The following is a 12,096-nucleotide window of genomic DNA, read 5'->3' as shown; positions in this document are numbered from 1 at the left end:
CAGAAGTTGCTGATTTATATTAGACAAAATGAAATAATCGAAGCAACTTATGAGAAGAGAATTGTATTAAAAATATAGTTAATGATTATGCAAATTCAATCATGGTTGAAGGGTGGGATCTCTTGAAAAAGTTTTTTGATGAATTAGAAGGCTTTCCTGATGCTACTAACATCCTTTTAGAGTCACATGCCACTACATGATCTACTGTTTTGAGGGTGCATCAATTTCAATTAAAACAATTAGACTCTACTATTCATGTGTTCTGATCTCTCTCTGTCTCCAAGCAAGGAACAAACAAGGTCACTTAAAATTGCATATGGTGCGACGAAGGAAAAGTTGATAGGTTGTGAAAATCACTTGAAGTTGAAGCCTATAACAATGTTAGACCCAAGAGAGAAGCTTGAGTTTATCCCTTATGATAAAAAAATTTCATCATCTACAGTATTGTACAATTTCTCAATAAAGTGTCCACCTCTTCAACTTCAACCAAACAAAAAAATATTGAAGATCAACCTTCTATACTCGCAAAGCACTCAAAATTAATTCTTGATTTGATGGAACCTGATAAAACAATCACAAAGTTCAGGTCAAAGATACACTAGAGATGAATAAGATGAGTATTTTGAAAGAGCCTTGCATTGGTCCTCATGATGACCAACTAAAATGGTGGTAAGAAGTTGGGTCTGCAAATTATCCACAACATGCACTGGAGTTACTCTCTATTTGTGCGTCAAGTGCACCATCAAATCATCTTTTTTCAACAGGAAGAAGGACTGTCACTTTCAAAAGAGGATGACCATCTCCAAAATCTATATCCGTAATGATGATTTTAAAATGTTTGGTTTATAAAGCCGATGAATGAGTACAAAGAGAAAGATGGTGAAGCGGAGGAAATTGAAAATGATAACGATAAAGACAAAGTTTTTGTGATCGTTTGATGGTAGTTCTGTTATTCAAATTTTAGAATGTATTTTCCAATTGTGTGTTCTTTAATGGTGATGTATGTCTATGCTTCTTTTAGGTTGTAGTAGTAAGGTGACACTAAAGCAATGTTATGGATGTGGGAGGATTGAACTTAGAGCTGTTGGACGTAAACGGATGGCGAACTTGGATGGACGGAATGCGATTGAATGGACCTCCATTCAGTTATTCGTCCGGGGTATTTTGGTTTATCCGATTCGTCATTTGTCCAGTTTTCGTCATCGTCACAAGTCCATCATCAGTCCTGTTCCGTTATTCATCCGTTACAGAAAATGGAACGGATAACGGATGAATGGATGATGAAGTAGACTGAGAGGGCGGGAGAGAGGGAGAGAGAGAGAACAAGGGAGTGATCGAGAGAGAGAGAGTACGAGGGAGTGATCGATTGAGAGAGAGAGAGAGAGGGAGAAGGAGATGGAGCGACTGAGAGAGGGAGAAGGAGAGGGTGGAAGAGGGAGCGATCGAGAGAGAGAGAGGGAGAAGGAGGAAGAGGGAGTGATCGAGAGAAAGAGAGGGAGAATGAGAGGGAGGAAGAGGGAGTGATCGAGAGAGAGGGGGAGAGAGAGGGAGAAGCAGAGGGACCAATTGAGAGAGTGAAAGAGAGGGAGAGGGAGAGGGAGTTATCGAGAGAAAGAGAGAGAGGGAGAGGGAGCTATAGAGAGAGAGGAAGCAAGTGGGAGATTCCGTCACCACCGAAAGTCATCCGTCCGTTCTGTCATCCGTTCATCATTTCCGTTATCTATCATCCATCACAAATGACTGATGAGTAATGACGGATGACTAAACACTATCCATTCAGTCATCCGTCCAATGCTCCAGACGATGACTGATGACTTTTTTTAACAGACGGATGACGTTTTGTCATCCGCCCTCCAGCTCTAATTGAACTGAAGCGGAGTTTTTATCTTCCAAGAAGGACCTTATAAGCTATCTTGTAATGCAATATTCTTTTAAGGAAAGTTCTTGCCAAATTTCCATCTTTGACTTTGACTCGACAACATGACTGGAACGAGATGATTGGACTAGAACCATGCCAAACTTTAGATAAGGTTTAGGTCCATGGTAAAAACTGGGACCAAACCAGGACCGTCAAACCCCACATGTAAATGCATGCAAGGAATGCCTATTGGACTTATCTTTATTGAAATAGATAACTTCATTGACTTCTCAATAACATCCCAGCTAATGTACCAAGATGACAAACATCTGTTAACAGTAATACCATCCAGAACAATATTGATACCATTGTCATAATCATTTCTCGTTATTAGACAAATGGATGTCTGCAATTCTGGATTTGGATATCATTAGGCAGTACCTATCTAAATGTAACATGAGTAGTGCAATTTAATATCCTTAGTATATTCTTGCTCCAGACAGCCGATTTGTTGCGCCCTCATCAGTCTCAAGTGATGATTAAACAAAGATTCATACAACAAATCTTCTTGCTAAAAGAATTTCATACATGTGGATGATTATCCCCTCCCATAATGTTGACTTAGAACAGTATAGTGCCAGGCTGCCAAGATTGGCCTACCTCAAAACTCCCACATTAGAGAATTAACTCTCGAGTAGAAAGTATTTACGAAGGGTACCATTAGGGCGCACCGCCGCAAGCGACCGACGAGGGGTAATTTGGTCATTATTAGATCCAGCTGTTTGGTCGTCTCGAGGGATTTGCGGTGCGTTGTGTCCGCCCCTATGATTTAGCCGTGGCATGACTGAGGGAAAGCGAGCTTCGTTAGGAGCGGCTCACGTTAAGGAGAAGCGCGGTGTGGAGGGATATGCGGAGTAGGGGACCGGCGTTACCCTCACCGACGGTAACGCGGCTTTGGCGAGATGACGACTTAGTTCTTATAATTTCTTCGAGCATCGAGGATTAAGCTGGCGCGGGAAGGAGTGTAGTAGCTCGCCCAGCGGGGGAGGTGAGCCCGTGGATCTGCTCAGCTCCATAGATCTAGAAGATTGTGGGGAGAAAGAGCGAGGTAATGAGCTCAGTTCGATGTTTCTCGGATTTTTCCTCTCTTTGATTCCTCGGATCTATAACTGGATCTGCGTTTCTTCATGCTCGTTTTGATCTGGAGTTTTCCTGGAATGAATGGTTGTATTTTTTTATTCTTCCGTTTTTTAATTGTGATTGGTTTTCTTATCGGGGATCTAGGCTTTCCGTTGTGTTTTTATGCGTGAAGTAGGGTAACTGAGCGTGTATCGTTCGTAAATTTTTCGAACATTTTAGTGTTGCGTCAGAATTTTCGTTTTTTTGTCTGAGCAACCGTTTATTCTTCCGGATCTGTCGGGAATGCGTGCAATAGCTTAACTTTAATATTTTCTTGTGTGTTTCGCGGCAGTCCTACTTTTGTTTCTCCCTGCGTTCTGTCTGACCGTAATGTCGCTCTTGAAAATTATCTCTGATGTGTTGTTAATGCTTTCTCTCGTTTTCTTCGCATTTCTCCGGATCCACTTCGACTGCATACTTTATCGAATCGTAATTTCGATGTGGAACACCCGCAGTGCTGAGCTGAATTGCGAGGCCCGCATCACTACGTTTAGACTGAGTTAAAGAAATTAGTTAATAGTTGTATATTCGAGCTCGGGGGATCGCCCTCATCCCTCAACTGTAATTATTACATTGATAAGAAAAGCTTCCAGGACGTTTTTTCGATCTGGGATATTTTTATGTATGCCTGCTTATTTACCAAGTTCTCAGTTTAATACGATATCGTCACTTAATCTACTTCACAGATCGGATTACTTCTAAATTATGTTCTAGAAGTTTTTATGCTAGGTGATGTAATATTTTTCACCTGCTCTAGGATACATATGCCTTTTCGTGCGTCCAATTCTATGGCTAATAAAATTTCCTTTGTTCTCGAGTTTCAGCTTCGGGCCACAATAAACGTTGAAAATGGCATCAGGGAAGAGTTATCGAGCGGATAGTAGACGATCCACTTCGTCTTACTGTTCCACAGTTACCATTGTAATATTTGTTGCTCTTGGTTTAGTGGGTGTTTGGATGCTGACATCATCATCCATAGTCCCTTCTAACATGTATGGGCGTAGTACGGCATCTAATCCTCCAGACGAGGCCACTCAGACGGGTAAAGAATTGGATAAAACTTCTGAAGGCTCTCCTTATGGAGAAGCTCAACCGGACGACCGAGTCGGTATTGATAACGGAGAGACTGGTGTTGATGCTTCTCAAGATCAGAGTTCTTTGGAGGAAAAAAAGGAAGAAGAAGAAGAATCTCCAACTGACGCCGACAGCGGCAAAGAAGGAGTAGATGCTGAAGAAAGAGCTGGAGAAGAAGAGAAATCTGATGAAGAAGGGAAAGAGAAAGAGAAGGAAGAGGAAAAAGAGAAAGAAGAAGAGAAAGACAAGGAAGAGGAGAAAGAGAAGGAAGAAGAAAAAGAGAAGGAAGAAGAGAAAGAGAAGGAAGAAGAAAAGGAGATAGAAGACAGAGGAAAGCCTGTGAATACTACAGTTGAGCTCTTTCCTGATGGCGCACAGTCTGAGCTCTTGAATGAGACTGCCACCCGAACTGGAGCTTGGTCAACGCAAGCTGCAGAGTCAACAAAAGAGAAAGAAACGCAGAAGTCTTCACCCGAAGCGCAAGCTGCAAAATACGATTGGAAGCTTTGTAATGTCAGCACCGGCACGGATTACATTCCATGCCTGGACAACCTGAAAGCTTTGAGAATGCTCCGGAGCACGAAACACTATGAACATCGTGAACGACATTGCCCTGAAGAAGGCCCTACTTGCCTTGTTTCTCTTCCAGAGGGATACAAGCAACCCATTAAGTGGCCTCACAGCCGGGACAAGGTGCGATTTCTCCGGAATTTTCAATTAATTCGGCAAATTTGGCTTTATAATTTTTTGATTTCCTTGATGCAGATATGGTACACGAATGTACCTCACACCAAGCTCGCGGAGGTAAAAGGCCACCAAAACTGGGTGAAGGTTTCTGGAGAATACCTCAAGTTTCCTGGCGGTGGCACTCAGTTTAAGCATGGGGCAGGCCATTATATTGATTTCATTGAGCAGGTGATTTTTGGTCACTTAAAGAATTTTTTTTTTAAGATTATAAAAATTAAAATATGGATAAATCCCCCCCCCCCCATTTGGATGCAGAGTTTGCCGGATATTGCATGGGGAAAGAGGACACGTGTCATCCTTGATGTGGGCTGCGGGGTGGCCAGCTTTGGCGGGTTCTTGTTCGACCGGGATGTCCTTGCCATGTCATTTGCGCCAAAGGATGAGCATGAAGCTCAGGTCCAATTCGCTCTCGAAAGAGGAATTCCCGCCATTTCCGCTGTCATGGGCACCCAGCGGCTCCCCTTCCCGAGCAAGGTTTTCGATGTCGTCCACTGCGCTCGTTGCAGGGTCCCATGGCACATCGAAGGTACAGGCTGCTCAATGCTGTACTCCTCTCCTTGACCCAACTTTGACCCAACTTTGAGCAATGAAATCTCGCTTCTCAGGAGGCATGCTACTGCTCGAGCTGAACAGGCTTCTTCGCCCCGGAGGGTTCTTCGTTTGGTCAGCCACGCCTGTCTACCAAACAGTCCCCGAAGATGTAGAAGTCTGGGAAGGTAAAACCAACGAACAACTAACCAACAAATAAACCCTTGGGTGTTTTTTTATTACTTTGCTGACTGGAACCCCCAAACTGGTTGCAGCCATGTCCAAGCTGACCAAGGCTATGTGCTGGAAAATGGTAGTCATCAAGAAGGACGCGGTCAACTCCGTTGGTGTGGCTATATTCAGGAAGCCGACCTCCAACGACTGCTACGAGAGCCGACCCACTAATGACCCGCCTCTCTGCGAAGAATCAGACAATGCGGATGCCACCTGGCAAGCCTCTTCCTCTACCACGTAGTGTTTGATGATGAAATAATGCCGAGAGTGACGAAAAGACGACGAGAACTCATCATCTTGTCGCAAAAAATGCGGGGGCAAAAGGATGAAGATGAGTCGTCATCAGTATCTATATTAAAGTATGAATGATGACGATGGTTATTTCGCCATTGCCAAAGTCATGCTGGTGAATACAGATGACGGGTGCCATGGTGACTTGAGATTGTCCCCTCAACATCGTTATTGGGAACGGGAAATACTACTGCTTTTGGGTTTATGGTCCGTCAGTCGGTTAACTAACCGCTTTCTTGTGGCCAGGAATGTGACACTACAAGCTTGTATGCACAGAGTGCCAACAGATGCAGCTCTCCGGGGATCCCGCTGGCCCACCTCGTGGCCGGAGAGGCTTGAGGCAGTTCCTTACTGGCTCAACAGCTCCCAAATTGGGGTGTATGGACGGCCCGCCCCGGAAGACTTGACTGCCGACTACCAGCACTGGAAGAACGTGGTCAACAAGTCTTACAAGAAGGGCCTTGGCATTGACTGGTCCACTGTCAGAAACGTCATGGACATGAGATCCGTTTATGGAGGGTAAATAGCTCTCTCTCTCTCTCTCTGGACTTTTTATTTTTTAATTATTTTTCTTTGCCAGATTTGCGGCAGCGCTGAGAGACATGAAGGTCTGGGTGATGAACGTGGTCTCGATCAACGCCCCGGACACACTTCCGGTGATCTACGAGCGGGGGCTCTTCGGTATGTACCATGACTGGTGCGAGTCCTTCAGCAGCTACCCCCGTAGCTACGACCTCCTCCATGCGGACCACCTCTTCTCCAGCATCAAGCAACGGTATGGTTTACCTTCATATCTTCTACCGTTTTCCAACTCCGAAGCTAATGATGTTGCAAGAAAACGGATTTTGTTCCGACATCCGTTCCGTCCCTTATCGTCATCAGTCGACAGGTTCCAGTGATTTACTGGTCCCCTTGACTACAGTTCCGGATCGTCCCAGACGTGGACGATGATTCGTCCGACGTCCGGATTCAGTGCAGGGACGAAGGATGGGACGAATTTTTCGTCCGATGGTTCAAAAACCATCCCGTCTAGTCCTCCCGGGACGAATTTTCGTCCTGTCCGGGGAAAAAACTGTCCCGTCCCTCGTCCCGGACGAAAAAAACCGGTTTTATATTTTTATTATTTTAATATAGATTTTTCTAAGTTTTTGAGCCGAAATACGGACATATGTACAATTATTTCTGAGCGGCGTCAGTTTGCAAGTGCGTCAATATACAGGGACTTTGATGCAATTGTCATAGCGAGGCCATGTGGCTACATCTCAACCGTCAGATGTGAATCCTGCGGTTTTTCGTCCAGATTCGTCTGTCCATCGTCCGAGACCTCCGGACGGATGGTTTTTTATCCCACAGGATGAAAACTGTCCCGTCCGCTGGTCCAGGGACGAATTTTCGTCCCGAATTTCGTCCAAACCCTTGGATACCGTGCGGTCGATCCTATTCTGTCGGCCATCCCCGAGCCATACTTTGTGCCCTCCACATTCCTTTCTGTCATCGGTTACCCGTGAGTTGAACCGTGTTTACGGCTGGCAATTGAGTGATCTGTCGCGGCAATTGAACCATTCCGTCTCGCCTGTCCTATTCTGACATTTGTCTTATCTCCGTCGTGGGCAGGTGCAAGCTGGTGCCGGTGGTGGTGGAGGCGGACAGGCTGCTCAGGCCGGGGGGGAAGCTGATCGTAAGAGACGACGCGGCAACCATTGACGAGGTGGAGGAGCTGGCCAAATCTCTTCACTGGGAGGTGCGGTTGAAGTACTCCAAGCAGAAGGAGGGGATGATCTGCCTGCAGAAGACCGCCTGGCGCCCGGCGCAAGTCGAGAGCCAGAGCCTTTGAATTATTTCTTTTTTCTTTGTCCAATTAATATGAATTTACCACGTGTCATTTAGTGGTTGGTTGTAATCCTCCGCACCGGTTCATAAAAGGCTCGCTGATTTTATTCACTACGTGCGTCTTCAAAATTTCCACGTGGCCGGATGCCACTGGTCGAACCGATCTATCGCGTTATCTAATGAGCGCCGGAGCGGGCGAATCGGCGTCTGCCACGTGGCGACGGTTTCTAGTCGACCACACGCTGTTCGCGGTGGAGAGAGAGAGAGAGAGAGGGGTGTGTGGAGAAGGACAAGCCAGGTCGGAGCTTGGCGGAGAGGAGAGCGATGGAGCGCCGAGCTCGGGGAGGGAGGAGAGGGCGACGATGACGTGGCGCTTTGTGGTGATCTTCTCCTCCGCCGTCTCCTCTTCTGATGGCGTCTTCGCCGGCGGCGAATGCGGTTGCCGGCGGCGCTTCTTGCTCGGGGGCTGGACGGTTTCCGAGATGGAAGAGTGCCGCTGATGCATCGTCTTCCAGATACAATGTTGTTTCCTCCAGTGACCGTCGAGATTCCCCCCGCGGATCTCTCGTTCTAAAGGTTTGGATGATGTGTTCGTTCGTTTTCGATGAATTTTCGGGGTTGGTGGATGTATCTTTGTGGAAAGGTCTGCTTGATCTAAGAATTTTAGGCTAATTGATTGGTTTCGGGTTCCTGATCGAGGATAGGGCAATTGGGATCTAATTAAACTATGTTAATCGCGGTTGAATTAGGTTCCATCTAGAATGCACCAGCGAGCGACTGAAATTTAGTACATTCCAACTTGCGAAATTGTTAAGAGCACTCTCGACTCACGTTTTCTTCGTATAGATGTTTCTTCAAGTGCCATTTTGCCATTCGAATTTTCTGGCAAACTGCACACTTTAAAAAGGTATCGCATGCCAAAGTGATCGTGCTGTGACGGCTTATATGTTTATTTTAGTATGAATTTCTCTGTTGTAATTTTACTTCTCACAATGTTCTAATCAGCACATTCATTTTTCCATTATCCTTATTCAATAGATTCTAAATCTGGTCACAGATGCGGATTGTGCAATGATTACTTCATTCGGTGCTTCCGATGAGTTGTTCTGACCTATAATTTTGTTGAGAAGCACATTAATTCTTTCTAAAAAGTCTTGGGAACGGACTTTTAAAACCAACTGCGGGGATGATGGTCGTTTCTTGAAACAATTTGGGATTTTAAAGATGGAGATGAAAAAGCTGCTTCAGCGTTGGCCTATTAAATGCAATGCTGGAGTCTATATTTTTCTAATATACCGCGTGCTTCATGACTTGGATCCAGGATCGTTGGGGTAAGCACATTGGCATTATTATTTAATGCCAATGAGGTCTTCGGGACTAACAAAACCTCAGTGAAAAATATCGTCCTGTCATTCCATTTATCTCTAAAATCCCCCACAATGCGTCGTCTTTATGTTAATTTTTCTTCTTTTCATCTTCTCGGGAGAAGACTACAAATTCTTATTTTCTTTGCTTTTCGGTGCTAGGCTACAAAGCTCTTGGGCCCTCCAACAAGATTTGAAGCATCAAAGCTAGAGGTGGTCTTCCTGGGAGAAGAAACGGGGAAGCACAAGCCATGTACCATTTCTCGAACATACACTCTCAGACACTGTGATTTGACTGCCAATTTAACTCTTGCAGTCTCCAATTACATCAGTTTCGACCAGGTATGTAAGTCTCCGAACATAACTCTGCCATTATATCCCATATTTATGCCCTCATTTTTTCTTTTTCTATCAAATTTCTCCCAAGTTTTAATCCAAACCGACTTTAACTCTCTGGCTTCAGCTGCGGAGTTGGCAGGCAAGGTTGCAGAGTGACGATGTGGTAGCCGAGTGGAAGATGGTCAAAGATGAAAGGTCTTTGCATGTTCATTGCTACGTCAGTGGAGCCAACCCCTTGCAGGATCTAGCAGCAGAGTTCAGATACCACATCTTCTGCAAGGAGCTTCCTTTGGTCAGAAATCACCCTTTCAAATATTCACTCGCTTAAAATTGGATGGTCTTCAAAAACTTAAATTAAATATTTTTTTCTTCTTCAGGTTCTGAAGGCTGTAGTTCATGGAGATTCCTTACTCTTTGAAGAGCACCCGGAGCTCATGGAGGCATCAGTCTGGGTTTATTTCCACTCCAGTACTAAGAAATTCAATCGCGTCGAGTGCTGGGGTCCTCTCAAAGCTGCCATGGAGGTTTGCCAAGACTTTCTTTCTGATCTACAGTAAAATAAATCGGATAAAAAATAAATCAAATCAAAATTTGAATTATAATTAATATTTTTAAGAAGAAAAAATGGAATCAAAAGGAGGACCAAGGCCTGCTAGTCTAATCATTGACCAAATCAGAGGACGCTGGAAGATCAGCCAGAAGAGGTCATGGGCCGGGTTGAGAGCAGCTTTGGCAAGTGGCCCAGTCCAAAGGGCATTCTCCAAGCACTCGTCACCTTCCTCCTCTAAGCCCAAGGTACCGACAAACGTGGAGACTTAATTTCTCCCCTCATTCTATGTTTTTAATTTTCTCTCCCTGATTTTTTTCTGGTACTTGTGGTAATAATATTCTTGCTCAAAGTTTTTTACATGACAGGTTTAAATTCGGGGACTTACAAACCGTTTTTTTGGAGCTTCAATTGAAAGATGGATAAACTTGGCACCCTTGGCATGTCTCCCACTTAAATCTGTACAAAAATTGTTCATTATTTTAGAGCCTGGTGGGCGGGCCAAGCTGCCAATTTTCTGTACAATTGCTCTTTTTTTCTATATGATCAGTGCCCTTGTAGGCTTGTACCTTGGGTTAGCTATTAGGATGACTGGATGGACTGAATAGCGAGGATGGATGATGATTAGCTCTAGTGCAATCTGCCAGTAAGGAATGGCAAGTCCTGACGAAGATGATGTGCATCGTTAAATAGTTGATGAAATTCTAATGATGGCATTATTGTTAACCGACATCAACAACCCTAATGATGGCATTCTAATGATGGTCATTGGACATTGGTCGGTCTTGGTTAATAGTTTCACCTAGAAGGGGGTTGTAAGGTGGTGAAGTCCAGAACATGGGTGGTAATCCATTCAACCATAGCCCTAGTCTGTTGGTTTAAGTTTGTCTTGTATATACACCTATTTTCTTATTATCGCCTTCACATATCACCTTGAGGGCACCCACAACCTTAATCTGCTTAGCCCTTTGCATTTGTGTACTAATGTTCTCTGACAGTATATTTATTGTTTACTTTCTTCATACATACAACACCCTTGAGAGTGCCAAACAGGGAAGCAGCCCCAAGGCTCCATCTCTAGCTGTAAAAAAGCTGACATCGACGACTGTCAATTGAAATATGCAAGTCAATGTTGTGCCAGTGTTGCATTAATGAGGATGGTAGATGATGTGCACATATGATTTAAAAATAAGCATTGTTTAAATTTAATTTTTAGAATAACTGCATATTGATAAACTCATAATTAGGGTGAAAATAAGTCATTGTGGATTTGAGTTTAATCAATAAAATTTATATATCAATACTCACTTGAACGTACTAGATATTGAATATGTACAGGTCATCTCCACAGGAAATGAATCTTAGAGCAATAACTCTCTTGATATGTGATTTAAAGAGAATAAGAAGTGGTGCAAATAGCGTAAGTAATAGCAATAAGATGAAGGTGGTAATTCGATATGAGTAAGATGACTATTACCACGAGTTGTAGATAGTGGATCATTAACGTAGCCAATAAAAGTTAGAGAGTAGGATGGAGAAAAATGTGAAGAGGTGAAGATAAGGCGAGATGAGAACTAAGGGGAAATGATAATAAAAGAAATATCTCATTTAAGGTTTAATATCGGATAGGAGGGTTTGAAGATGAGATGTGATGGAGATAACGGAGTGAGACATGGGGATGATGGATGTGGATGTAGGGAATGAGTGAGGAATAAGATGGAGGAAGATGATAAATTAGGGTTTGCTAGGTGGGTAAGAACGAAACACATGAGGAGATCGTGACAATGTAGGTAATGTATCATGTGGTTTTCAGATGATACATGATGTGGTTCTAGATGCGGATACATGGTGGCTAGTGATGATGGATATGATCTACATAGATGAATATGTTGAAGAATTATCAATGTAGGGCAATAGACTAACCCTAGATCCACATGTTACACCAGGATCATGACATCTTCCTGATGCAAATAAGCCTCCTAAATTCTCTGTTGACCTTCTCCAAGAACTCAAGACACCAAGAACACTCTTGGGACCTTCAAAACCTCATTTTCTTTCAATCTGCCTCTCTAAGAGGAAGTGAGCTTAAATATGTTTATAAAAAT

General features: G+C 43.9%; 2 protein-coding genes across 4 annotated transcripts; both read left to right on the top strand.

Annotated features, from left to right (window-relative positions):
• Positions 1-2,805: 2,805 nt before the first annotated feature.
• Positions 2,806-7,852, top strand: LOC144706180 (S-adenosyl-L-methionine-dependent methyltransferases superfamily protein). Its single transcript, XM_078579097.1, has 9 exons — positions 2,806-2,966; positions 3,862-4,804; positions 4,877-5,026; positions 5,114-5,384; positions 5,464-5,574; positions 5,662-5,836; positions 6,158-6,430; positions 6,492-6,686; positions 7,526-7,852. Exons 2-9 carry the CDS (start codon positions 3,887-3,889, stop codon positions 7,743-7,745), a joined length of 2,313 nt encoding a protein of 770 aa, XP_078435223.1. The 5' UTR covers positions 2,806-2,966; positions 3,862-3,886; the 3' UTR covers positions 7,746-7,852.
• A 144-nt stretch (positions 7,853-7,996) lies between these two features.
• Positions 7,997-10,562, top strand: LOC144706182 (magnesium dechelatase SGRL, chloroplastic-like). 3 transcript variants are annotated; one of them, XM_078579100.1, is made up of 6 exons: positions 7,998-8,317; positions 9,268-9,447; positions 9,569-9,736; positions 9,822-9,968; positions 10,122-10,239; positions 10,360-10,562. In XM_078579100.1, exons 1-5 carry the CDS (start codon positions 8,153-8,155, stop codon positions 10,230-10,232), a joined length of 771 nt encoding a protein of 256 aa, XP_078435226.1. In that variant the 5' UTR covers positions 7,998-8,152; the 3' UTR covers positions 10,233-10,239; positions 10,360-10,562. The 3 variants fall into 3 exon arrangements, with proteins under 3 accessions (XP_078435227.1, XP_078435226.1, XP_078435225.1); XM_078579099.1 differs by having other exon boundaries at positions 10,345-10,562; XM_078579101.1 differs by lacking the exon at positions 10,360-10,562 and having other exon boundaries at positions 7,997-8,317; positions 10,061-10,192.
• Positions 10,563-12,096: the final 1,534 nt, after the last annotated feature.

The sequence above is a fragment of the Wolffia australiana genome, chromosome 7 (assembly GCF_029677425.1).
Source record: "Wolffia australiana isolate 7733 chromosome 7, ASM2967742v1".
NCBI classification, from domain to species: domain Eukaryota; kingdom Viridiplantae; phylum Streptophyta; class Magnoliopsida; order Alismatales; family Araceae; genus Wolffia; species Wolffia australiana.
This window is presented reverse-complemented; position numbering and strand designations above follow the sequence as displayed.